Source organism: Plectropomus leopardus, chromosome 11 (assembly GCF_008729295.1).
Source record: "Plectropomus leopardus isolate mb chromosome 11, YSFRI_Pleo_2.0, whole genome shotgun sequence".
In the NCBI taxonomy this organism is placed as follows: domain Eukaryota; kingdom Metazoa; phylum Chordata; class Actinopteri; order Perciformes; family Serranidae; genus Plectropomus; species Plectropomus leopardus.
Window position 1 is genome coordinate 12,032,576 of NC_056473.1, and position 26,333 is coordinate 12,058,908.

General features: G+C 40.9%; 1 protein-coding gene across 8 annotated transcripts in view; it reads left to right on the forward strand.

The window, feature by feature from the left end:
- Positions 1 to 1,159: 1,159 nt before the first annotated feature.
- The window catches only part of si:ch211-272n13.3 (ankyrin repeat domain-containing protein 26), a 30,744-nt gene continuing 5,570 nt past the window's right edge, over positions 1,160 to 26,333 (forward strand). For 2 of the 8 annotated variants that reach the window (XR_006106313.1, XM_042496148.1), the window contains exons 1-40: positions 1,160 to 1,197; positions 2,256 to 2,544; positions 3,284 to 3,398; positions 3,548 to 3,721; positions 4,490 to 4,596; positions 4,700 to 4,837; positions 5,431 to 5,588; positions 6,041 to 6,077; positions 6,158 to 6,227; positions 6,307 to 6,358; positions 6,456 to 6,652; positions 9,176 to 9,356; positions 10,479 to 10,540; positions 10,819 to 10,918; positions 11,299 to 11,403; positions 11,868 to 11,923; positions 12,000 to 12,069; positions 12,170 to 12,214; positions 13,493 to 13,753; positions 13,849 to 13,950; positions 14,030 to 14,100; positions 14,765 to 15,727; positions 17,066 to 17,241; positions 17,608 to 17,823; positions 19,101 to 19,131; positions 19,234 to 19,375; positions 19,498 to 19,711; positions 19,865 to 20,048; positions 20,281 to 20,427; positions 20,726 to 21,188; positions 21,439 to 21,944; positions 22,084 to 22,236; positions 22,481 to 22,656; positions 22,888 to 22,981; positions 23,169 to 23,195; positions 23,590 to 23,667; positions 24,822 to 24,956; positions 25,071 to 25,183; positions 25,698 to 25,845; positions 25,935 to 26,225. Coding sequence is in view for 7 of the 8 variants with exons in the window: in XM_042496148.1 (XP_042352082.1) it covers positions 2,345 to 2,544; positions 3,284 to 3,398; positions 3,548 to 3,721; positions 4,490 to 4,596; positions 4,700 to 4,837; positions 5,431 to 5,588; positions 6,041 to 6,077; positions 6,158 to 6,227; positions 6,307 to 6,358; positions 6,456 to 6,652; positions 9,176 to 9,356; positions 10,479 to 10,540; positions 10,819 to 10,918; positions 11,299 to 11,403; positions 11,868 to 11,923; positions 12,000 to 12,069; positions 12,170 to 12,214; positions 13,493 to 13,753; positions 13,849 to 13,950; positions 14,030 to 14,100; positions 14,765 to 15,727; positions 17,066 to 17,241; positions 17,608 to 17,823; positions 19,101 to 19,131; positions 19,234 to 19,375; positions 19,498 to 19,711; positions 19,865 to 20,048; positions 20,281 to 20,427; positions 20,726 to 21,188; positions 21,439 to 21,944; positions 22,084 to 22,236; positions 22,481 to 22,656; positions 22,888 to 22,981; positions 23,169 to 23,195; positions 23,590 to 23,667; positions 24,822 to 24,956; positions 25,071 to 25,183; positions 25,698 to 25,845; positions 25,935 to 26,225 (6,558 nt within the window). In the remaining variant the exon portion in view is untranslated. The remainder of the gene's footprint in view (positions 1,198 to 2,255; positions 2,545 to 3,283; positions 3,399 to 3,547; positions 3,722 to 4,489; positions 4,597 to 4,699; positions 4,838 to 5,430; positions 5,589 to 6,040; positions 6,078 to 6,157; positions 6,228 to 6,306; positions 6,359 to 6,455; positions 6,653 to 9,175; positions 9,357 to 10,478; positions 10,541 to 10,818; positions 10,919 to 11,298; positions 11,404 to 11,867; positions 11,924 to 11,999; positions 12,070 to 12,169; positions 12,215 to 13,492; positions 13,754 to 13,848; positions 13,951 to 14,029; positions 14,101 to 14,764; positions 15,728 to 17,065; positions 17,242 to 17,607; positions 17,824 to 19,100; positions 19,132 to 19,233; positions 19,376 to 19,497; positions 19,712 to 19,864; positions 20,049 to 20,280; positions 20,428 to 20,725; positions 21,189 to 21,438; positions 21,945 to 22,083; positions 22,237 to 22,480; positions 22,657 to 22,887; positions 22,982 to 23,168; positions 23,196 to 23,589; positions 23,668 to 24,821; positions 24,957 to 25,070; positions 25,184 to 25,697; positions 25,846 to 25,934; positions 26,226 to 26,333) is intronic. The other 6 variants (XM_042496149.1, XM_042496152.1, XM_042496150.1 and 3 more) reach the window with 6 other exon arrangements.

A 26,333-nucleotide genomic window follows, 5' to 3' on the forward strand; every position in this document is an offset into this window, starting at 1 on the left:
ATTCCCCATAGTGGTTAAGCAGAAGCAGATTGTGAGCATAAAGGAATCTACATGTGGTGAGCAACAGACCTAATACACACATTATGTCAAGGAGGTCTGGTAGAGCATGTGCGCTAGTCTGTCTGTACTATCTCAAAACATATATTGTTATTTATTTATTTATTTGTTTTTATTTTTTAAAGGCCAGACGAATCTTAAGAGCGAGGCCTTCTTCATTTTAAGGGGTGCAAGAAATCTTTTTAAAGAAAGTTATAGTTGGTCTGTGTTTTTTCTTGTGGTTTATGTTTTATTTAGTTTCAAGATATGCATAGATAATGACAGCAGGAATTTGCGTAATAGATAGCATTGCAGTAAAAAAAAATAAAATTAAAACTTAACCAAAGAAAAGTAATGGCAGCACTATAAGTTATAAAATTACAGAAGTTCTTGTATTTTACTTACTCATCCAACATGAGAAAGTACTTTCTAGCACCATGCATCCTAGCTACTTAAATTTCCATATTAACTACATCAATTTAAACATTTAACCAATGGGATTTTATGAGAGTATGTGGAGGGCTTTTCACAGTTAGACCAGCTAGTAATTTTCGTTTTTGATGTTGTGCCATGTATCTGTATTTCAGCATTTCTTAAAACTAAATAGCTTTGTCATTTTTGTTATGAACTTTAATCTCACAAGATAAGGGCACAGTGAGGATTCACAGTGAAGATTCACTCACTGCTAAACAGCCTTGTTCTACATTAGAAGAGTGTGCAGTTAAAACAAAGAGCTAATAGAACAATGGACAAGTGTGATGGAGAAGAACACTGAATTTTCCCTCAGGAAAAAGCTTACAAACACTGTTCTAAATAACTGTATTGTGTTGAGCAAAAAAAAAAAAAAAAAGTATGGAAATTGGCTCTTGTACAACTCTGGGTTCTCTGCCGCTGGCAAACATGATTTCAACACAAATGTCACCATCAAGTGGTAAATTTTAGCCATTACACAACAAGCTTCCTTCGCCTCCGAACAACCCTCAGTGGCATGTAAACCAACCTTTTACACAAACAGAAGCCGCCTATTGGTCAGTGAAGAGTGTGCTACCTCGAAATCCTTTCTGATTGGTTCCTTAAAAACCCAACAGCCAGCATGTTTCTGTCAGCGTACATTCGTTAGCATTAGCCCTGTTACAGTGGTCTGCCTCCGACAATCAACAGGTTAGTGTTTGAATTAACAGACGGTCAGTAAATAAGCAGTGTTTACATACATGTTTGTGCGATTAATAGTTTTATACCCTCGCGTACCTCCTTTGTATTTATCTTAAAGTTAATCGGTCTTAGTAAACTCATACCATCTCGGCTTTGATTTCTAGCGTCTGCTTATTGCGTTAGCAGGGTTAAGTTTGTTTCAGCCCGGTTAGCATTAGCTACCAACTCCTGCTTGCTTGTTTGAAGAACAGCACGAGTGTCTATGAACTGAAGCGAGTCTTACAAATTAGCGCTAGCTGTCGTGACAGTCATCTTTGCTCGCCTCTGCTACTAATCCAGTTTGAATGTGGCGGTTTGCAGCATTTGTGAAGTGACGACGTGGGAGGCGCAGCACGGAGCCAACGGAAGAATCCAGAATATAAAAATAGTTTGACCAGAACTTCATCGTTTTCTTTTGATGTGGTAGCTGTAGATTTAGCAGTGTGCACTGCACAATGGCACCAATAAAACCGAGTTTTTATTCAAAACGGTTCCAAATTGGATAACATTTTAATGCTATCGTGACGTTAGCATACCATTTGTACAGTCAGTTACCATGGTAACAAGCCACAAGACATAACGCTAACTACGTTCATATAAACAACGCTAGCCAATTCGGACATTTTCGGTTCTGCGCGTCCTAATCGCATTGAAATCGTTATTATGAAACGCTAAAATGCTTTGGTGCTAAATTAGGTAACGTCAGAGGACGTCCTGGTGTCAAGAGTACAGGTACAGTCAAGAAAATGAGGATGGATGTAGCTTAGTTAGCCGTTAAAGAATCGCTGCCTTTAGCATGACAGTTGTGTGTTTTTACCGTCGCTACATTAGATACAAAACGTTAGGCTAATTATCGCCCAATATATGCGGTCGATTGATATGCCGTCTATGCCCTAAATACTTCACTTTAGATTACTATGTGAGAAACAGTATTTACGGTAGTTAGTTGTATCTTTATATGAAGAAACACCGCTGTGTTCTCAGTATGGTGTTATAGGCTTCTAATCCGCTTTGTACGTCTTAATTAGGGATGGGACAGCCGCCTGTGGTGATCCTCCAGCACCTGATGACTGACAGGTAGTGGCGGTGCAAAGGCAATGTTGTGCTGCCTGGTACAATGAAGAAGATATTCAGCTTCACTAAGAAAAAGAAACACCCGTCCGGTACTCCTGACAACGGGAGTGTGCTTTCTGCTGGCTATGATCTAAAAGAAAAGGACCTCGGGAAGGTTCACAAGGCAGCCTCAGTGGGTGATTTGGCCAAGTTGAAGCAACTTGCTAAAAAGAATGATATCAATCAACTTGACAAGGAGAACAGGTAAGTTTGATCATAGTACGTCAAAGCAATCCGTGTGAATAGCTTTATGTCACAATCCTTTATCTGTCTCATACTTGTGTCTATACACATTATTTTTGGAGCCTCTTTTTCCAACTTTGTCATCAGTGTTCTTATAGAGTATACCCTTATTTACCACTTGACTTGTTACCTTGAAAGAACAAAGCACTTTAAAAAATATTGTTGCATTGCTAGATATAAAATGATAATGGGGCAGCGGCCACTCTAAGGTACACAGTTGAGAATATATTTATTCATTTTTTAAATTTTTTTTATCAGTTTGTTTGTGATTTGCTTGGTTTTTTTTGCATAGTAGAGCAGGATTGTGGTTAAATGGTGCCCAGTATTTTTTTTTTTTTACTGATAATAGCTAACTGACAGCTGTTTAAAGCACCAAGTAAAACGTACATGACACCCCATTGTTTCTTTTCTACTTATGTTTCAAGGTAGTATCTAGTTACCATTTACAATTAGTGTGTGTTTCAGAAGTAACTGACTGGTGTACATATCGTACTTGATACAATTTACAAAATGGCTTATGATACATTATCATTGATGTGTAGTATGCTAGGCTCCTCAATGAAGTAATGGAACATTTAAAACAATATATTGTTAAGATGGGAGAACTTGCATAGCGTAAAAAAAATAGTTGTAGAAATCCCTGTATAGGTAAATGGAAGTGTGGTAGTACGAAAAATAACTCTTTGCTTTGCTGTTTCAGAACTGCACTTCATATTGCCTGCGCCAGTGGACATGCCGAGGTGGTGCAATTCCTTGTTGAGAGCAAAGCCAAGCTTAACCTATGTGACAATCAAAATAGATCCGCCTTAATGAAGGTAATCCTGGAATGGACACTTCACGGCAGAGTGATTCTTCATTTAATGTTTAACATTTTTGTAATGATCCCAGTTGACTACTTTCCTCATACATTGTTTCAGGTCTTATTCAGGCCTCTTCATTCATGTCAATTTTCCCACCATATTAGGCAGTGCAGGGCCAGCATGAGCGCTGCGTGAGCATATTGCTGGAGAATCATGCTGAGCCTAACCTGGTGGACATCAATGGCAATATGGCCCTGCATTTAGCAGCAAACATCCCATCCATTCCCACTGCGGTCGTGCTACTGGAGCATGAGGCTGACATCAATGCACAAAATAAGGTGATTTTGTCTTTCTGTCTGCCACAGTACAATTTCTTAGCTTTTCGGAAAAACACCAGGATGATCTCAGTTTATACAGACCTATTGTCGTGTTACCAGATGTATTTGAATTGTGAGTGGTTTCAGTGAAGATGCTAGGGATTGGACAATATGTGGCTCATCTTGGGCTCTGGGAAAATACAAAGGGTATTTTTCACTATTTTCTGCCATTTTACTGACAAAATGATCGAGAAAATAATGGGCAGATTTATCAATAATGAGAATAACTGTAGTTGCAGGGCCTACCCCTGTATCTTTCTTGATTAAAAAAAGTATTACGTTATCTACTATCACAGCTTATATATCATAATATCAGTCCGTTGTGTAACCAACTATGTCCAGTAGGAGTAGACCTCTTAGTGTCAGCTGGTCTTATACCACAAATGATATTGTGCACAACACCAAGCATAGCATGGCATGTCAAAATAGACCAGAGCCATCATTAATTTAATAGGTACGTGTTTGTGCTTTATCTTCTATGATGGGCACAAATGTTTGCTGTGGGAAACGAATACTGTGCTCATTATGTGTTTGGATACATCTAGTGTGGACAGTGATGTGTTTCTGTAGGCTACAGTAAAAATCTTGTAAATAAAGAAGTATTAAAAAATAAAGTAGCAAAATTTCTCTGCCACCTACGATATTGGAGAATCAGTGTATGATTTGTTTATGCTGTTCTGATGACACCTATCCAGTAAATGAGGTTGTTTACTGTGATCTAATTTTTAGGAGGGATTCACACCGTTGACAGTAGCAGTCCGTGAGGATCATATAGAGATGGCTGAGTTTCTCCTCAAGGAGGGTGCTGGTGTGAATTTTATGGACCAAAGCCAAAGGTCAGTAAAAAACCACGACTCATTTGTGATACACATCCATTAACCTCACTGTTGCTAAGTTGATTCTTAACAGTCATGTTGCCACCGTTGGTTTTACCTGCAGGTCTCCATTAATGATAGCTGCTGGCAATGGACAAATCGGTATGCTGCGGCTGCTGTTGCGGTTTGACGCAGATATAACACTAAAGGATACCAAAGGATGGTCAGCTGATGACTATGCAGTGATGAATGGGCATCATCCGTAAGCTGTGCTTCTTTGCTTTGCACATACTGTATGTTCCTAGAGTGGTATGCGTTCTGTACGAGTGTAATGGTGCACAGATTTCAAAATGCAGAACAACTCGTCTTCCAGGTTGTTTTTGTCATGTGCTGACACATTTGGGCAGTTCTGTCATAAATTGAATGTTTTTCTGCAGATATGCTAGACTTCAGTTGAACAATGTCGGCATACACATATTTACGTACAAGTAACCTGGCTAACCATGCTAGGCCGACTAGGATGCTACAGCTGATAGACAGCAACTAGCGCACTGCCAAAACATTCCTGGGAAAAGAAGTAGAAGACATAAATAGATTTTTTTTTCCTGTGTTGGTCTAAGGGCCTTCCAAACACATGTTGCATACAAAACAGAACATCCTGTAGTGAACAGCTCGGGCATAATACACGTAACATTACGCCACTAGTGTTCTGTAATTTATGCATTAGCGATGTGTGAGAGGAACACAGAACCGAAACAAACAACCAGAGTCCACAAATGGGTAATTTAATTTGTTTATTCATAAGAAATGTGGTTGTGACATTATGACATTTTCACTGTTTTAAATCTCTTGTAGTTGTTCCCTCCTGATAATTGAGCATAGCACCCAGAGGAATGAGGGGCCCTCCCTATCACAAGGTCCGAGCAAAAAGAAGAAACAAACACTGTTGGGCAGTCCTTCCCAAGACATTGAAGCAGGCTTCTCTTTGGGAGGACCAGCCACTGACAAAGACGGTATGGAGATACATTTTCAGCACATAGTATAAAATGAGAGTGGTGTGAGGATATTATTGTGTCTATTCATTATTGACTTTGGTTATTTGATTTATTCCTCATGCATTACCCCTTGACTGGATCTAGAGCATGGAGCAAATGAAGCAGGGGGAGGTATTACTTTGCTTAGATGAGCTTTGTTAGTGAAATTAGTCAAAAGCTGTTTGTTTCGTGCCAGTAAAGATCATTAACTGTTCTTGAGGACTGATACTCACATTACCACTGTTTTCAAGAAATGCTTTTTTTTTGCTGCTTAGATTGTAGCTCTTTGTGAACCACACCTTTTTCTGCTTTTTAAGATTTAGATGCTAGCAGATTTTGCTATTTGACAGTTGTGATATTCAAATATGACATGAACCTTCCTAAAACTGATTCAGTTGAGGCTGAAAACAAGCTCCTCTACTCTGTTGCAGACTTTGAAGACAATTCTCAGTCAGAGTCATTAAGTCGGTGAGAATGATTTCCTTCTGATTTGCAGCTTACAATTGCAGTTGATTTCCTGGCTTAAACCGTTCTTCTTGCCTCATCAGGGTTTCAAAAAGTGCTGCAGATGAATGGCCTTCATCAGAAGATGATGATGAATCAGTTTTAATCGAAAAGGTTGGTGCTGTGTTTTTTCCCATAAAGTGTGTTTTTCCAAAATTCCGCTCTGGTCTTCATTTGAAATGCTATCTTTCAGAAACCACAGAAGGTAAACCTACGGAAAATGATTGCATCTAAAAGAGGAGAAGGTACTGAGAATCTTTTAAACCCTGTTCACATGTATGTGTCCCTCCATAGTTTGTGTTTTCTTTTGGTAGTAATGTTTTATCCCTCCCTGCCCTGTAGCTTCTGCACTGCCTGACCGATCCTTGAGTGGTTCAGAGTCTGAGCCAGAGAGTGAGAATAGAGTCCAGAGAATTCCATCCCTCCTGAAGGCTTTACCATCCAGCAAAGCCCCTCAGCTCCCAGTAGATCCCTCTCCTGTTCCCTTTCTTTTCAAAGCACCCCAGATGACTTCTAGCCCTCTTCCAAGCTACAGAAAGGTACAATATTTGTATTGAAGTTTTGCCTCTTGCATTTCTAAGACATCTGTCTCTCCTATTTTTCCCCCAATTGCGTATAAAAAGCAGATGAGCAGGATAAAAGCAAGCAGCCTTCAAGTAGTAAAGCAAGATCAGACTCTCCAGAGGGAAGCCCAGAAGGTGAGGACTCTGAGGAGGAGGAGGAGGAGGAGGAAGAGGAGGAAGAAGAAGAAGAAGAAGAGGAGGAAGAAGAAGACGAGGATGACGAAGATGATGATGAAGAAGAAGAAGAAGAAGAAGAGGAGGAGGATGAAGATGATGATGAAGAAAGTGAAGAGGGTGATGGGGAAGAGGATGAAGAGGAGAATGAATGTGAGGAGGAAGAGGACAAGGACAAATGTGTGGCTTCTGTGCAAGGCAACGCTACTGAATTTGAAGATGTGCAGAAACACCCTGGTACTGGTGTTCTTAAGGTCATTGACAATGCTGATGTTCAGAACACACCAGGTCCTGACATCTCTTACAACAGTCAAACTACTCCTGGTGTTTTAGGTGAGAATGTAGATGCCTTGGAGGAAGATGCTACAAAGGAGACTAAAAACAATGACGGCCCAGCTGAAAAAGCGACTTATGCACTGCCAGCAACATTAGATGTAGAAGAGGACTGTGTTGTGTCAGCCATTAGGGTAGAATCTAAATTCTCTGATGAGGATGACAGCCTCGGAAAGGATTACAATCTGGGTCCAACAGGAGGCCCAACAGCACCCAGACATCCTGCAGAAACCTGTTCACCTACTGGGGTTAAAGAGGAAGAGTTTGAAAGCGAGATAGAAAAAGATGATGATGACTCCTGGAGCAATAAACAGAACAGTGGTGATACAGTGAGCAACGGCAGCGATGATGAAGAGGATAATCATACTGGAGGATTTGGTCGCAACACAGTACTAGCCAATCGAAGAAATGTGCCAGAGGATGGCGCAGAAAATACAGATGCTTCCTCCGATGCTGAAGATGCTCCTGGATCAAATGAAGAAGCTTGCAAAGAGGTGAAACGCCGATCCTCATGGGGCTCCTCATTAGAGGACAGTGATGCTGACCTTCCTAAAGAAGAGGAGGTAAATGATGGGATGCTTGATCAGAAATGTGATGTTCAAGCATCAGATTTTCCACCAGAAGTAGAAGCAACTCTGCATTCAAAATGTTCATTACTGCAACCAAATGAAGACCACCAGGATACCTCATGGGATTCTTCATCACCAGTGGTACCATCTCCAAAACGTGTCTCACCTCAGCAAGTGATAGATGAACCTGTGTCCTCTTTGGGATTATGCTCAACAAGCACTCCTCAGTCCAATAACAGACCAGCAAAAGCAGCAGTAGAGGAATCAGAGTGGGATTCGTGCTCTGAAAATAACGACCAAATTGATAATGGCTCTTTAACAAAAGGTGATGAGCAGTCACCAGTTTCCAAAACAAATATTGCAACAGCAAACCAGACTGGCTCTTGGGAGGAAGATAAAGAAAGTTCTGAGAAAGAGTCAAATGACCCTTCCCCTGCAGTGTCATCAGTACATGAGGAGGAAAAAACAACCAGACACCAAATAATCAATAAAGATGACACTGAATCAATTGGCCAGTCATCACAGGTGGAAGGTAAATTAGATTCAGAGAATGAGAAGGGCGATGATAGCAGCTGGGATGATGAAGAAAGTGATGAGTCAGAAAAGCAAAAGACGATGACGACAGAGGATGATGAAGTTGAAGCCTGTGGTCATGTCTTGAAGACGTGTCTCTCTACCCCGACCAAGTCGAGGCCCTCAAGTGCAATAGATAAAAAGTTACAGGGAGATGAAGACGATGAAAAGGCAACTGAATCAGTAATTGATGAAAAGGATGAGTCTCCAGAGGATAACAGGTTGGAGGAGGAAAAACTAGTGGGTTTTCAGAAAAACAATCTCAGCGAAGACCATGAGTCAAGTGAGGACTCTGACAGTCAGGACCAAAAACTGCAGTACGATTTTGTTAGCGCTACAGTCAAAGTGTCTGATGACGATGAGCATGATGCTAAATTAACTGCATATGGTCCTCTCGAAAATAAAAGTGCCATTGTTCCCCAGACTGATGACCTTCAGGAGGAATCAAAAAGAGAAAAGAGAAAGATTCCCAGTGCTGATCAATGTCTCGATTTAGACGGGGACCCACTGTCTGAAGAAGCTTTACCTCAGACTGCCATTGATGATGTGGATTTAGACTCACCTGATGAGGCAGAGAGCATAGGCACGAGAGATCAAGAGCTCAGAAACATTGACGAGCCTGTCCAGGTAAAACAAGCACACAACAGGCAGTTTTTAGTTGTAGTGTAGCAGCTTCTGAAATTTAGTGTGGTCTGCTGAAGCAACCTTTCCTCACTCATTTTTCACATGCCTGTTCCCAGTTTGCTTTTCCATTTATTGGAGATGCTTCTTGTGGACGCATGCACTAATGGAAGTGAGTTTTAAAGTACGCGGTTATGACCAAGCATTCTTTTTTTTTTTTTTTACACAGAAGGAAGATTCCACTGGAGATGAGGATGAGCAAGAGGAGGAGAGAGATGATGATGATGATGAGAAGGAAGAGGAGGAAGAAGACATCTCAGATGATAATGATCAACCTGAAGAGAGTGGAGAGTCCCTTGATGCCACTTCACCTGTTCCTGAGACAGAAGTCTCCAAAGATAAGAAAAGAGGTAATGAGCAAATCCTTAATAATAGATGTTCTGAACAACTGCATATGCTTCACAAAAAAGTGTATTCATCAAAATGTACAATACCACAACTACAACGTTAGGGCTGTACCCGACTCAAAATGATGTCAGTCGAATTAAATTTTGACCTTTTAATACAAATAACTAAAACAAAAAAAAATCATATAAAGTTTTAAAGTTTGAATGGGGCTCAGCAGGACGTGCAACAGCGACATTCATATAATAAAGAAGACAAGTACACGGCTCTGAGGAGGGATTGGAGAATGTGCAACAGTATATTTTTTCTAACAGTAGATATTAAACAAAGGCCAGAGACTGTATGGTATTAAGTTCTTGTTAGCTGTAAAATTACACTCCTAACACTCCTAAGCAGAAGATGATTGTATGACCTTGTGATTTTATCTCAGAGCCTTACGCTGCAGAGTCTCTTTTCCTTTGTGCTGCTGTCTGCATGTCAGCAACCCTCTGTACCACAGAGTAGCTGTGGTACAAAATCTACACACCGCACAGTACACTGACTAGACTGCTTCACTTGAAGCAACCCTAGTTGACTGAGTGGACTCTGACTGATAATTCGATTCTTAATTTCAGGGGGCAGCCCTACTCACCGTATACCATCTATATTTACTTTTCAGTAATTTTTGCTGGACTGTAAGTTACTGGTTAATAGCCTTTATGCACAATCTGCCTTTGTATATGTTCACACATTTATCAGCAGTTTGTGTTATTAATAGTTACTAAGTTGTTTGTAATCATCGTTCTTGCACCGTTTTAGTTTAATCACCTTACATTTGCAATAGCTTCATTAGCACATACATTAAAGTCACAGCTCTCTGTAGTAGCTAGACCATCATTTCGCCACTGTGTTGTTTTTCTTATGTTCCTCTGCATTATCCCTGTGTGCATTTGTGTTTTGTATGTATAGTATAAGTTAGTGGATGCCAACATTTCCCTTGGGATTAATAAAGTACCTTTCTACTTACTATGGCCACCTAGAACAACTTACTTACACATGGTGAGCCACTTGGCTCTTTGATGTTGCTTGGTCAACTACCAGTTCTTTTCAGTTAAATCATCGATATTAATTTACGTCTGTTGAAATAGATTTCCTCTCTGAGCTGGGTCTCGAGAAAGCGGATGAGGAGCAGGATTCTTGGGACTCTGAGGTAAAGTAAAGACACATTTTAGAATAATAATATCTTTTTGTGTGTGCATCTGGGTGGATTGTCCAGCGTCAGGATCATCTCAGTCAGTTCAATGTCTGCCCTGTTAGCACGAGCTAGCACAGCAGCAGTGGCTAACACCCAACACCAAGCCGTTAAATGGTTCCAACAAACTAACATTGATATTCTGTCCACAACTCCAATTTTTTTTAGATTTTACTTAGAAAAAAATGCAGGTCATTTTCCTATACAGATTCTTAAATATTTTTTTTCTCTTTTAGTCCCACTCTGACAAAGCCAAAATGCCACATGAAGAGAGCCAAGGCTTACACACTCAGGATCGTGAGGACAAGTCCACTGTTGAAGAAGAGACTCGAGACAGTAGGTCCACTTTATTTATTCCTTTTTGTTTGATTTCAAAGCAGTCGAATCATTCCAGGCACCATTTCATGCTGCAGAAACAGTGTGATGTTATTTGATCATAATAGTAGAAAACTGTGCTTCAGTGTATGAATGCATGCATTATGTTTTCAATGACCAATGGTTCAAGCTGTCATTTTTCAGTCTAAATATGGTATAGGATGTGCAATGCAATATAGTTTCCATCAATCAACACAGCTTCTACATCAATAGACCACTTTTAGAGTGTCAGTAGTAAACACTCCAAATGTGTCTGAGTTTATTTCCCGTCGCAGTCAAGGAATCTCTAAACCTCTCTGCAATTCAAGTGAAACTGTCTATATGTGACATTTTTTTTGTAGACTTCTTTTACATTCCCTCTTTTTTGAGAGGGGATGGAGGCAATAGGATGGCAGTCGTAGAGCTTCGGAGGAGTGTAGGCAGGCCAAGAGGCAGCAGGGGAGAGGGTATGAATGTCTTTACTCATAGGTCTGAGGAACAGCATGTTAACCATACCAGAGGCCCTGACTATCACCTTATGATCACCATAAGAGAGTGCATGCAGCATACACCACTCCACCCCTGCCTGTTATCCTTGAACCCAATTTTCCCAAATTTGGGGTTACAGGGTCTTCTTAGCTTGCTTGGTTTCAGCAGGTTTTGGCTCCAATGAGTGCAGCACTTATCAGCATTCTTGTGTCTTGTGACTTGTGCTCCAGTCCAGAACGAGGAATCCAAATGCCTTTCTGAGACCTAACCATGTATCTTCACACTTATTAACTGAGCTCATTTGCATGGGAATGCTTTTTGCAATGTTCTGGCAAACTCATCTAGCTTCGTCAGAGTACATATACTGTATATATATATATTTATTTTTAACAGAAGAAGTTCATTGTGTTGTCTCTAACATGCCATGTCTTGTCTCTTGCAGTTGGAAATGATAATGGAGACGATCATCATGATAAAGATGATACTATACAAAAAGAGGTAGGTTCAGCAGCTAAATGCTGTAGACTGTAAAAATTATTATCTGTTGGACTCAATAGCATTTTTGTCCTACCAGACTGAAAAGGCAAAATGGGAACCACTTCGTGTTTTGAGCAAACTTGAAGGGGACAATGAACGAAAGACTGGTAAATAATATAATTTGGAGCATCATAATTCATGTAAGTCTAAGAATTGATTATTTATTTTACACTGTATTTAACATGTTACTTTGTTTCTCTTTGACAGACTTAATGGAAGAGCTTGGCCTGGGGGATGTTGATGATCTTGAGGGTAAGTTAAAATAAGAAATTCTCCAGTTTGTTTATATATTTCATTCATTTGTCGACATGATCTTGAGGCAGTTGATCACCTCGGGCCCTGGTAAAACAGCATGCATGTTAGCAGCCTGGGACGGCTTATTGTAAATATGAAATGAGAGTGAAGCGTCTTGCTTGCTACTTTTGCGTAGCGGAGTGCTCCCTGTTTTTCTTCTCAATGCCCCTTCTGTTTTTGCAGAAGTGCCCTAAATGCCTTAAGTTGAAAAAAACTTCACCTCAGAGAGGGAGAGCTTCTAATGTCGTTGGGATTTTTTTCCCATTGTCCAATCAGATGAAATGAGAGGCAAGCCCTCTGTGTTAGGCATCAAGTGGTAGTGTATAGTATGAAGCTAATGTTTTGTCATTGCCCCACCAGACAAGCTGCAAGACATATTTGAACAAATTATAGTCTCAACTACTTTCTAACATTTTCCCAACTATAAATAGGCCCGAATATATGCAGCAGATTGGCCTGGATGATTTTTTTAGACTGAGTCGGGGACAGTTTGACAAACATCTGGACAACCTGGAGGTCCTTCCTGTGATTTCTTCCCCTCACACGTACCCAGCACAGATATGTGTTTCCCAGTGTCCTGTCCCCAGGTGCTCTCAGCCTGTCCATTTTTTTGTACAGATTTTTAGGTACAAATCTGTGAGATAACTTTACAGTGAAATACAGGTTAAGCTAAGGACACGTGACTCTGCAGTTGCCTTGCAACAATAAAAAAAAAGGACGCAGCAACATACAAAAAGTGCTCTCAGTGTTAGGGGCCGCCTTTTGGCCCTAAATGTAATGCACATGCATCCTTTATAGGGTTACTGCTTGTAAACCGTCTTATATCTCCACAGTAGTGCCCAATATCCACATTATGAAAGCTTTACTTTCAAAAACGTAGCAGCTGCTGTCTTTCTGAAGCTTTTAATTAAATGATCTGCAGTATCCATATTCAACACTCACTTCACTACCTTTGTATGTTTCTGCCTTCGGACTCCTTGAAGCTAAAAAAGCAGGTCAGTAAACACGAACTAGCTGATTAGACAAGGTGGACTGTATACACTGGCAGCTGTAGTTCTTGTTTAAGACCTCAGATTGATGAAGTGCAATAGCTTTCCAGCTTATCCCAGGTCTTTTCCACTGAGTAGTGTTCTCTTGTGTTGTGGTCATCCCGATGTAAACCGACCTCTGACCCTTCAGAAACATCAGCATCATATTATATTCATTGACCTACAGCTTCTTGTATTCATGACCCAGATGCATCAGACTGGGACTCCGCCAGCACTACCAGTAAGAGAACCCTTCCTGGCCGCAGACTGGCCTCCCCTGGACTTGAGGAGTTCCCAGAATGCTCCTATCCATCTGTTAAAGAACAGGATGAAGACGTTGCTCCAGCAGCACCCCCAACACCTCAGAGGAGCATCAGCTCCAACAAGACACTGCCAAGCACACCTTCCCAACCCGTGCCCCAACCTCGAGCAAGGAGGATGGTGTTTCAGAAACCTGAGAGTGAAGAAGGTAAAGCATGTTAAGTCCTTATGTAATCTTGCAAACATGCATATTTATAACTGACTGCACCATTGTTATCTTTCTTTAAATGCTTTGAAATTCAGATTCAGATTGGGAACCAGACAATATGAGACCTCCTTGCAGTACAGTGCAAACTGACAATCAGCTGCAAAACATAGCTGAGCCTCAGGCAGTGGTTACACCAGGTAAGGCTCACTGGTCTTTTTTAATATGCCTACAGATGTTTGTGTGCACTTTTTCTGGATAAAAACTCTGTCTTCTTAGGTTCCCCTGAGCTCTCACTGATGACAAGAGATGGTAAAAGTAATGTGGAGTCTGACAAGCAGCAGCAAAAGGTGAGAAATACCCAGAATATACCAGCTTTACCACAATCCTTTTTTAGTTTTGAGACTTTTGTCCCAGACACATGAACAACATTCATGTTCTCTCAATTTCTGGAAAATTAAAATTCATCATCAAGTCAGTCTATTGTTTAGTATGTGCATATTTCAAAGAAGAGCTATGTATTAAAAATGGGGCTGTTAGCGTTAATGCGTTAATCATGACATTTTATTTTTTTAACTGTGTTAAATGCTGGACAGTATTTCTGTCTTTAAGAGGCTGTAGCAGGCTAAGTTTTAAAGCTACAGTGATTAGTGTTACCCCTACCGTCACACCCCCTCCAAAGTTTTCTTTTCAGCCCGCAGGAGACCATCGTCATCCAGCCCAGCATATCGCGCCACACCCTGATCAGATACTTGAACTCTATATGTAAAAAGAAAAAAGCAAATAGTTGAATATATGTATTGGACAGTCACATCCAATTTGACTGACATAATTCTGACCGGGTACAACAGGGTACAATGAGAATGAAATACCTCCATATAAATATGAATTTTGTGTTTTATATGTGCTACATGCATAACTTACTCCCTAAATGTGACATGAGTCCAAACTTCTTGTTTTGCATTTTTGTCTTGTTTCTTTTGTGTTTATCGTGGTCCACCCATGCCATCAAAGGAGATAGATGATGCAGTAGACACATGTGAGTTAGATCTAAATAACCCACACCCATCTGGCCATGTGAGCTCTGAAGGTGGAGTACAGGACAAGGACTTTAAAGATCAACGCAGTCCTGAAGAAAGAGGTGAAGCGGGGGAAAACATCCCGTGGGAGAATCGTTATGAGAAGCTCTGGGTTGAGGTGGAGAAAAGGGAGGTAAAATCCACCTTCAAGAATGTTGCTGGTGAATTAAAAGAGAAGTTTGGAGAACTACTTAAATCAAGACATTCTGCGGGAGACGCCACAGAAGAACAGGCCATGGCTGAATCAACTTCTGCAGAAGAAGAGTCAAGCGATGACGATGAAGGGGAAGTCATTGTGCGTCCAATGGCCAGAGCAAGGAGTACCGTCCTTCTCACTATACCTGAGCAGAGGGAGTCTGGACTGGAAGACTCTGCAACAGAGTCAACAGACAACTCCTTACGTGAGGACAGAATGCAGGTCTGTATGACTCCAGCAAGTAAGAGCCGCATGTGTCGAGATCCAAGTCTACTGCCTGATAATGCTCTGGAAAGGTTCAGGTCTCCCTTACCAAAACCCACCACAGCACAGAGAGACAGCAGCATAGACCCTGTTCCCAGAGCTTTTAATGATGATCATACCATACCCACATGTGATGTTGACTGTAGGACATTCTCAAAAGATGAGGCCAAACTTGGGCCATTAGAGAAACAACATCTGGACCTTACGTGGAAGGAAGACACTGCAGATGTAACTGAGAAGAACAATGCGAGTTCAGAAGAGGATCCTGAGGAATTCACCGGGTCTCGCTCTCCGTCACTAAGCAGACGTTCAGCATCTATCCCGGGTGTTTCTGATGAGGACCTGGAAGAGGACAAGGAAAGATTTAAACTTGAGGTAGGGATGCTGAAGGTTGTCTTCCTGGATTTGGAGAAAGAAAAGGCCCGACTCAACAAAGAGGTAGAGGATGGCCGCCCCTCCCTTAGTACCTTCTTGATCGTTTCTCTTTGTCTTCATTTCATCCATGTACTTTTTTTTTTAATTTCTTTTAATCTGCTGTTTCAAAAGGACCAACCTTACCATACATCATTACCTCATCTTACTTCCTTCTGTTAGTGTCGTTTTTCCATGTCTTGATGTGCATTTTGTTTAGGTTTGATTTCAAGTAGAAGCGCATGTTTGTCCCTACATTTTTGTGTCCCTTTTTTACTAATGTAGAATTGAACTACTACATGCTGAGGGACATTTGCACTGCACTCAAGTAACCTAAAACAATATATGTATTAATTGTTTGGCATTCTTGATTGTACTCCAAAACTAAACAAAGTTCAGTCTTTTGTGGTCTTAAGTAGTGACTCATTCTTTTTCATGCATGGACCTTGCATGTATCTTTATGTTGAATAGTTTCAATTGTATGAACTCTCTTTTCTAGATGATGTGGTTTGAAGATTCTGCAAATAATAGCCTTCTTTTCCCAAAAAAGAAGCGCCATTGCAATGATATTGCAGTTGTATATATTTTTTGTCTCTTTATGCTCACTATGCTTAAAGATAGCGTTTAGAATTTAGCAGCATTCATTGGCAGAAACAAAATATAATATCCATAAATATGTTGTAATTAGTTTATAGTCACCCAACACTAAGAGTCGTTCGGTTTTCATAACCTTAGAATAAGCCGTTTTTATCTACATATGGAGCTATGTTGTTAATTAATAGATGTATTTTTGGCCAGCCTTTTGTTGAGTGTTCTTATATTTCCTGAGCATACAAGGAAATATAAATGTAGTGCTATGTCTTTGCTACACAGTTTGGCTTTTTAATTCACAAATGCAGTCTATAATATTGAATGTAAGAGGCCATTGTAGGTAGCATACATTTTAAACTGCCAGAGATAATATTGTAAGCGATATTTATATTGTAGCTTTGCTGTTATGAAGTAAAGAATCTTTGAATTACAATTTCTTTAGATTGTAATTTTTGTGTTTGAAAGACCACTGTCTTTTCCAGTTTTTGGATGTCTTATCAGACATTTTTCTCAGGGCAGGTATTGACAATGCCACAGCAAGCATTGTAATGCATAGAATTCTGCATCCTTGTAATTAACAGAAAATACCACATCAAATAGGGTAACCACACTAAGGTGTTAGGTCTCAGAAGGGAGGGGTGACACTAAATTATGCATGACAAAGTGTACAAGTCCCTGCTCCAAAATGCATTTTAAAAGGCTGGCCGCAACCTGTGTTAGATAGGATTCATTTCTCAAATCCAGTTGTTAAATATTTTCCCTTTGTCTTTTCAGGTTGGCAAAAACACGACAAAGACTGAGATGGAGGTGGAAAAATCCAGTACTTCCTGGAATACTGATGGAACTACATTGGGAGACATGGGTACTAAGAAACCTGAGACAAGGTTAGGATGCCTGTCAAGTCAAGCCAGAGCAGTTCAGCAGGAACAGCAGCCTGCAGCCACCAAGAGGTATGCATTAGTTTGCTTTTGTACAGTAATCATTAGCAAATGTTGACTAATGGTCTTAGAATTTCAGAACACATCCACAATCCTCCTCTAGATTCAGTTGGCAGATATTTTCTTTAAGAATACATTTTATTTTTGCTTTGAGTGTGTATGTGTATGTTGTTGTCTGAATAAATCGTTCTGTAATACCCTTTTTGAGAAATGCTCTTTAGCTACATTTTTTTTTCAACGGCACATTCAACAACAAGAGCTCAGTCCAAACTTTATTTTACTGATTCCATTTGATGAAGTTTTCTTTAGCACCATCTCAAAAGGTCCAAGGTGTAGATGTCACAGCTCATTGACTATCAGGTTTATTGCTCTCCATAGCACCAACGGGGCGCCAGTGCAATTGCATCTCCCGCTCCAGCAGACCTACAATAGCAACAAACAGGAGGGGCAAGCTGTAGAGGAGACCTTACAGCTGGAGCTGGTCAGAGGGGCCCGGCGCAGCAGAGCCCCTCAGACCAACACTCATGTCAATGGAGACCCTCTCTCTGTGTTTGATGATAGCACTTTAAGTGAAGTGTCGGACGATGAAGGAAGGTATATATGCAGTATGCCACTTTTTGTATCAATTTTTTCTCTGTCACTAACCAGTAAGGGGTGTTCAGACTGAACGCAAAGTGAATTATAAAGTTACAACAGCAAGTAGAGGCCAGTAGATGTGAACAGTCACCGATTTCTCTTAGGAGAGTTAATTAAGGTCTCTGTGCAAAACAAAAAATAATCAAATAAAAGAAAAAAATGCATGCTAATCCAAAACCTGTAGTGCATCACTTAATTAACATACAAGGAGGAACATAAAGTCCGGTTCAGACCAAAATTTGTGAAAAGGCAAAACCGTTTTAGACCATTGCAGAGAAAAGTTGCAGTGATGTGAACTAACCGGTCTTAGCTCGACTCAAGCCGGCTGATGGTATCACCTTTAACTCAGCTTGTAAAGTCACCATTGGCTGGTTTTAGAATGCAAGACACATCGCCTTTTTCAACAGTAAAGTTGCTGGCCTAGTCGGTTATGATTTGTCAGGAAGCAGGGCATTCTCTGATGTCCCGCCAAGGCAGAGTCCATCTTATTTACATTCCCTCATGGTGTGTTGGTGTTGGACGGTGTGTGGCTGCTGCTGCTCACTGAATATGCATATGGCACACCAACTCATTGACTGATTCATCCCACTGGTTATTGAAATTATTTTTGTGTATTTATGACTACGCTACATCTAAGGCTCATGTTTTGTTTATGCTTTTTTTTCATCACTACTAGATCTGCAGAAAATATCTCAGCATCACTATACACAATCATACATTACAAAGCTACAAATTAATAGGCCTTAAAAGTTTGAAATCATAACTGAAGTACAGAGAATTGTTGCCATGGAGATGATACACTGTTATGTCTAGTTGCGATGGTTGCAAGTTTCAACTTGGTTCATCGCAAATCTTTGGTCTGAACTGAACTATTAGAGTTGTTGGTAAGTTAGAAAGTCTTGTTTGTGTATTGTTGGTTTGTGATGAATAAACACAATCTTTCAATATATAAACTCAGAAACTGAGGTAGAAATTTGCTTTGCAATCAGTCAAAACAAACCTTCACAGTGCTGGTGGGGGGTGATCAGTAGGATTCAGTTTTTCTTGATTTTAATTATTTTCCTCCCTACACAGTTGCATGACTAACTACTATTTTTACAAAAAATAATAATAGTATACTGCATTATACCATTTTACTTCCAACAACTTTTCAGTGCAGCTGTCCTGTCATGAGAACATGTGCTTCAGTTTTTGAATTAACCCCTGTTTTTCTTCCCTGTGTTTGCTGGTTTCAGGTTTCCAACCAGTGGACAACAGAAAATTGAGGTAGAGCATGAATTCTGTCAGTAACTTGTCAGAAATTTGTCGTACACAATACAAAATGAGAAACTGAATGACTTTTTAACCCCAGTTTGTTTCTAAATTCAGAACCCTAAAGAAGTGGAGATGGCAGAAGACTTTGATGAACTTACTCAGTCATCAGACACAGCCACAGATGACATCGACTCTCCCACTTCAGGCTACCGTCACGCCTCCCTCCTCATTCAGAAGCTCGATTCAGCCACTCTGGGTACTGATTCAGCTCATTCAAAAGCTAATATTGCACTGTACTGTACATAATTCACCTTTGAAAGCAAGCTAGTATATGCTTTTAAGTAAATGATTCTGCCTCTGCCATATTATATCTCACAGACTCCAGAAGCATGGTGAAGCTGCAAAACATTTTCCATGAATATGAGCGCTCCATCCAAAAGGCACGGAGTCGCCATGGGTACCTGGCAGACAAGGTGAGCACGCTGGAAATGGAGAGGTCGGAGTTGAAAGGCTCTCTGGAGGAAGTCAAAGATGTTAAATCTGCCTTGGAGCGCAGCCAGCTGGAATTGCAGACTGAAGTCACAAACCTCAAGTGAGTATTACTTTTTTATGTTCTCTGTAGCCATTTCTGTACATGCATAGTCTTGCATTCTTTTCTGATATTTTTGTGTATCTTATCTTATGTGTTTGCTTGTTTTATGGATCTCTATTGTGGTTTATTGACTTGAAATTTCTGCCTGTGTAGATTTCAGCTGAAACAGGAGCAGGAAAATCGCCGCAATGCCACCATGATGTACAACACGACCAGAGATAAGCTGAGGAGGACGGAGGAGCAGCATCAGTTGGAGGTGCAGGAGCGACAGAAGGTTGAGCTAACCCTCAGAAATCTGGAGCTGGAGATGAGAACGCTGGTCAACAGCATGAAACAGGTACACGCTCTTTATTTCTCTGTTCAAAGTGAGCAGTGATATTACGCTGTTTTCCTTGTACTGATGTTTGATAAAGTTTTATTAATAATGCGATATAACTGTGTAGATATTAAGATAATTTGACTTTATTATTTGGATGATTTTGAGTGTTTTACCAGTACCTAGCTTGTCCAGTAGTTTTTTTGGTGTATATGTGATTGTTACATTGGTTGGTTATTTGTCAATCACCCAGCTTGAAGAGGACCACAGTGAGACTCAGAGACTGCTGGCTCAGGAGCGGAGTGCTCGGACGCTGCAGGAGAATCTGCTCAACAGCCATCTTCGTAAGCAGCAAGAGATAGAAGACGAGAACAAAAGAAACATTAGCAAAAGCAATGAGGTAATATTCACAGAGCGGTATTCATTATTTGGGAAAACATTAGTTTGATTTGTGGTTTAGATGATCTTCTAACAGTTTGCACCCACTGATGTGTTTCTGTGTAAGTGGCTGGACATGAACAGAAAAATATTCCGAAACTTTTAGGAATTGTGAAGTGAGAGTTGTACAGTCTTGTGTTGCTATTAGAAGATTACCATTTGTAAAAATGCAGTTTGGGAACAACTAATCCATTTTGTAATCAGATCTTAAAGAAAACCTGTTGATTTAAGGAATCTTAACTTTCTTGTGATGTCTACAGGCCTTGTCTCAGCTCACTGAGGCCAGTGACAGAGAGAGGGAGTTGCTTCAACAGACTGCTACCCTCCAGGAGCAGCTAACCGTCCTGAGAACAGACCTCGAGCGTTCGCAGGCCAATAGCAGTCTCAAAGAGAGTCACCTTACAGAGGAGAATGAGGCCCTTAAGGAACAGCTGGAAGATGCTCGGCGAGATCTCAAACTCAGCAGTGAGGCCCTGACCCAAACTGTCTTCAACTGCAATAACCAGGTGACCGCCCTGAAGTCTGAGTTAACTATAACAACAACCCGTCTGGAAAATGAGCGGCAGACTCGTGAAACACTGGATGCAGAGGTTGAGTCCACTCGTACGCGCCTGGCTGGAGCCATAAAGGAGGCAGAGCTATGCCTGGCAGCTCACACAGAGACAGAGAGAGCTCTGCTCCGGGAGAAAGAGGAACACCAGCGTCTTAAAGACAAACTCACAGGTTAGTACTTTTTTCATGAAACAGGCACATCCATGTGGAAGAGCAGTTTGAAATCTAAAATGCACCCAATGTGTAATTCATAAAATGTGATTTCATCCTTTATGCATGTACATTTAAGAGAAGATCCAGTCAGAAGGGCTTGACTGTAGCAGTTGCTCAGTTGTCATTGACAGCCAGATTTGAATAAACTGTTGTGAGCGTAGTTTTTTTTTTTTTTTTTTTTTAACTCTTATGTTTTTTACTTTTACAGGTGAAACAGCCAGTCACCGTGAGGCAGTCAGCGGCCTTTCCCAGAAGTTGGCCAAAGCAGAGACTCGTGCAAACAGCCTGGAGAATGAGGTTCATCGGGCCACGCTGCAGCTGACAGAGAAAGGCCTCTTGCTGGAGGTCCTACAGCGGGAGAAGGAGCAGGCGGCTGCTCGTGTCAAGGAGCTAGAAACAGCTCTGCAAGCTGAGAGGGAGGTGGTCAGCCGTGCGGGTGCACGGCAAGAGGCCACACAGGAGCGACTAGCTCAAACCCAGAGTGAGGGCATGTTACTGCGGCAGCAGCTAGAGGAGGCCCAAAACAAAGGAGTTGCAAAGGAGCGTGCTGTGACAGATGCCCAAGAACGCTTCAGTGACATTCTGTCCAAGCTGCGCTCTGACTGTGAAGAGAGAGTGCAACTAGTGGAGGAGAGAAACAAAGAGCTCGCCAGTAAGGCTGCCGATCTCCGAGATCAAGTCTACAAGTTAGAGGAAGAGAAGAACGAAAGAGAGGTAAGATTAGGACTCTGCAGGGTAAGAGGATTACCGAACTTCCTCCACCTCCCACTTTTAGCCTTTATTCTACAAACCAGTTAAGGCTCTCTTTATATCTAATCAAATCCTGTTGTATTTGGATTCTTTCTGAGCACAGACTAGTCTGAGGAAGCTACAGCAGGAGCTAGCCGACTCACTCAAGAAGCTGTCAATGAGTGAAGCTTCTCTGGAGGTCAACACACGCTACCGCAATGACCTGGAAGAAGAGAAGGCTCGTCTCTTTAAAGACTTGGACAGGCTCAAAGGAAAGGTAACAGCAGGGAACAGTGCCACCCTGTGGCAGCACATTATCACCACATCTATAGTACCCACTGTGTGTACAATTATGAAACACGCACTTAAAGCTGTACTGAGATTTGATTGCTCATTTTGACATTTTTACGGCAATAGAGCAGTTGGTCATAAGCAGTAATAACTTTCAGTATATTCACTGAACAGATATTTAAGTCCAACATTACTGATGAGGTTAATGCTTCTCTGTCTCTGTCATGTAGCTGGAGGAAAGCGAACACCAGTATGTGCAGGCTGAGAGACGCATTAACAGTCTAAAGAGTAGTCTGGATGAAAAGGAAAAGGAACTCAACACTGCTGCTCTGAAACACCAGGAGGCGCTGTCTGCCTCAGGAGCCTCTGAAACCACCATTAAACAGCTGGAGGAAGCTGTGCAAAGGTATGTACGAACACATGCTTTATGCACACACACAGAGATCAATCGATGTATTTTATTTTATTGGGTGTCATATGTATAAAAAAAATCAGCTTGAAAAGTAAGCCAACTTCACGACGGAGAAATAATTATAAATCCATTAAAGTGTGTTAAAAGCATTTTCAGCTTTGAGTTCAGATATGTTTCTATGTGAATGCCTGTGATGCAGAGTGTGTCAATGTAATGTCACATTAGGCTCGAGATAGAGAACGCCAGACTGGAAGCTGCTGCCAAACAACAGTCCAACAAAATTGAAGCACTACAGAAAGGAGCTGAGAAATCTGCCAGGGTGAGTGCTGCTGAAAATCTGAACCAATATCCTGCGCACACACATTTTACACAGGAGCCTGGTGGCGCCTTTTCTTTTTTTTGTGACTAAAAAAGCAAAATTAAATATCTCAGGATTCTGACATTAAAGAGCTGACTCTACATTATAAAGTCATGGTTATATTTTAAGGTATCCCATCTTTTTCCAGCTATCTGACTGCTCGCCTGGAGAAGGGGTTGGTATTGTGGATGTAGGCGTAGTTTTTCTGTGTGGGTTTTCCTCTGTACTGCTTTGTAAATTATATAGAAATCGACGGGAATAATAAAATCATATTAATCTATTTTCACCAAGAAATGCACCTGGGCTTTTTTTTTTGACTTTTTGCAAAAGCTGCTAGACCAGGAATCCAAACATACAGAAGTTTAGCTTTGTGCTAGTTTGGGGTTTTCTTGGTGACATCAAAATGTGTTTTCTCCTTAAAGCCTGATCTTGGTATGGGGGTCTTTTAGTCCTGTTTCTCTCAAGTTGCATGATGCATGTTAATACCTTTAGTCCAATGTGTTCTTCTTCTTGACTTTATAAATTGATGAACAACTTATTTTTTTACAAGGCTTTTCTTATTTCTGTAGGTCAGAAGTCATTTGGAAGACTTGGTTACAAACCTCCAAAGCAGTAAGATGACTTTGGAAGACCAACTCAGTCAAGAGGTTGGTGGTATATAAAGTCATACTTTTTTTAAACGTTATTTTTATTGATTTTTAGAATAAACAATAACAGGCACAGACATAAAGCAGAATGGGTCAAAAGGGTAAAGTTCAACAAAAGCTGCTTGGATTATATAGCCCCAAAGTTCGGAAAGTATTGAGCCAAGGAATTCTCACATTTCTTCCAACAGTGACCACATCCTGTATTTGTTTCATCTTTGAGGTGATGAAAAACCTGTTAATATTTTTCCATTTGAATTCTCTCCATTGATCTGATCTTGAAGTAGTTACTTGTGTCTTACAAATTTTAAGCTGTTCCTCCTCTGTGAGAGTTGAACTGGCTTCTTTCTCCCATTTAGATTGGAAATTATTGTGGAGCGACACTTCGCAGACAGAATGAATAAATTCTAGCAGCTAATTTTCTGTGGAGATTGGACTTGCATGCATCATTAAACATTAATCAGAGTCATCGCTTTCCTGAGTAACTCTAATATTTCTGTTAAAATGGTGCCTAACTTGGAGATATCTGAACAAGTCCTGTCTTTCTAGAGAGAAGTTTATGACTTTCGGGGTGGATAATTAATTTTTTGGTCCATTCAGAGCTGATTAGATCAGGTCGATGGATGAGAGGTGAAGCTCCTGCGAGTGAATGCAAACTTTTAGACCCAGCAGAATGAACAGTCAAGCTTCACTTTTAATGTGCCTGACTTTCTGCTGCTCCATCTGCCCCGGAGTATACTCTGCGCTCCAAGAGGTGCAATGCATGAGCAAATGCTATGTGTATCTCAACAGTGCTCCTAATGAACGATTCAGCTCCAAAAATAGAAAATCTTTTAGTGGTGGCACCTTTTTTTTATTATTGTGGGAGGCCACCACAAATAAATTAATGTGTGGGAAACCGTGGGTTAATAGTTTCTTTCAATGAAAAATTAGATCAGGGGCATGTTAAGTCTGTACTAATACAGTCTACCAAAAAATACATCTTGTTAAACTATTGGGAAAAAGACCACACTGTTACAGTATATTTGAAACAGTTTCTCACAGGTGCAATGAACAGTCAGAAATGTGATTATTGTAACAAGCTGAGGAGAATGTATGTTTGTAATATGTACATGTATAATGCTTATATTTACTGCTTCGGTCTTTCTCTACCTGAGGTCCAGAAGCAAAGCATGCTGTCTCACACAGCCCAGAACTCTCAGGCCATGTGGGAGGAGGAGCTGAAAGGCCGCTCTAAGTTAGGACTGCGCCTGGCGGAGCTTGAGAAGGAAAAAACAGACCTGAACACCCAGGTGATCACAGTGAGGCATTCATGTGCAGGCTAATGTTGTATATGATTTTTTAAGTTATCCATCCTGACAGTATACCACAGTTTGGCCTCAAGAGTTATGTTGACTTTGTTCCAGATGGAAATAGAAAAGAAGAAAGCCAAGAAAATAGCAGAGCAGAAGAAAGCCATTGACACCCGGTTGGATCAAGAGATGAAAAGAAACACAGAACTCCAAAAAGAAATGTACAGGTGACTCCTAGCTTCCTCCCTCTCGCATCTTCCTCACCCACGGCAGTCCTTCTTCCTCCTGTTTAGACACAACTGAGATCCAGTAGAGCGCAGTCTTTCCTGGCTTATGTGGCTGTGGTGCACCAATGTGTGTATCTGGTGTAAAGATATTTTACAAACTCAGCTCCTATTCAAGTATTATAAGTCTATCTGTGTTTCTCTTGTTTTTGTATTTTGTGTGCTCACTTATTTGTGACCAGTTTAGTGTTTCTTTTTCTTCGACGTACCTTATTCTGTTAAGGAATTTGAGTTTGCCTTTAGTAAGATGTTGTTTTGATGTTATTGGGTGTTTTCTTTTTAATCTGAACCTGTCACATTTTAGTATAAATGAGTTACATGTAGTCAAAACTGGTTTTCATTTTGCAGTATGTGGGAATACTATTTGATATAATGACTTAACTTTGTGTATCATTAATCAAGCTAATATATATGTTGTGTTTGTATTTTGTGTTTTGTTTGTGTATATGTGTTTAAGGTTGCGTACTTTATTGAAGACTGCAAAAAAGAAATTGCGGGATCAGGAGACAGGTGGGGCTGAATTTGGCTCTCCTATGGGCAGTCTACGGATGGACCTGGGCAGACACAGCCAGGCTGAGGGTGCCTTTGAGCGCATGAAGGAAAAGGTTTGTCTGGTACAGCACCAGGATTTCACTGTAGCCTCAGCTGTTAGCCCTCAGCCTCAAAACATCTTTGTTCTTTCTTATGTCACCAGGTGGACGATCTGCAGGCGCAGCTGGAGAAGGAAGGGTCCCGTCGCAGCCAGCTGGAGAAGGTGAACGGGGAGCTGAAAGATCAGCTTGCCTCCTTAAAGAGCATGGGTCGCAGCAATGACCACCTAGAGAGGAGTAAAAGGCAGTTGGAGGAGGAGGTGCTGGACCTGAGACGTCGAATGGAGGCCACTCAGATGGAGCAGAGCCAGGTGGAGCAGTACCGCCGTGATGCAGAGGAGAGGGCGCGGAAGGAGATCCAACAGAAACTGGAGCAGGTCAACAACTTCCTGCAGGTAAAAGATCTGCTGGGTGAATTTTATTGGTTTATATTAACAATTTTCTTTTCTGAGAAAGTCTTTGATTACACAGCAACCTGTCAGCATCAATTAAAGCATCACCAA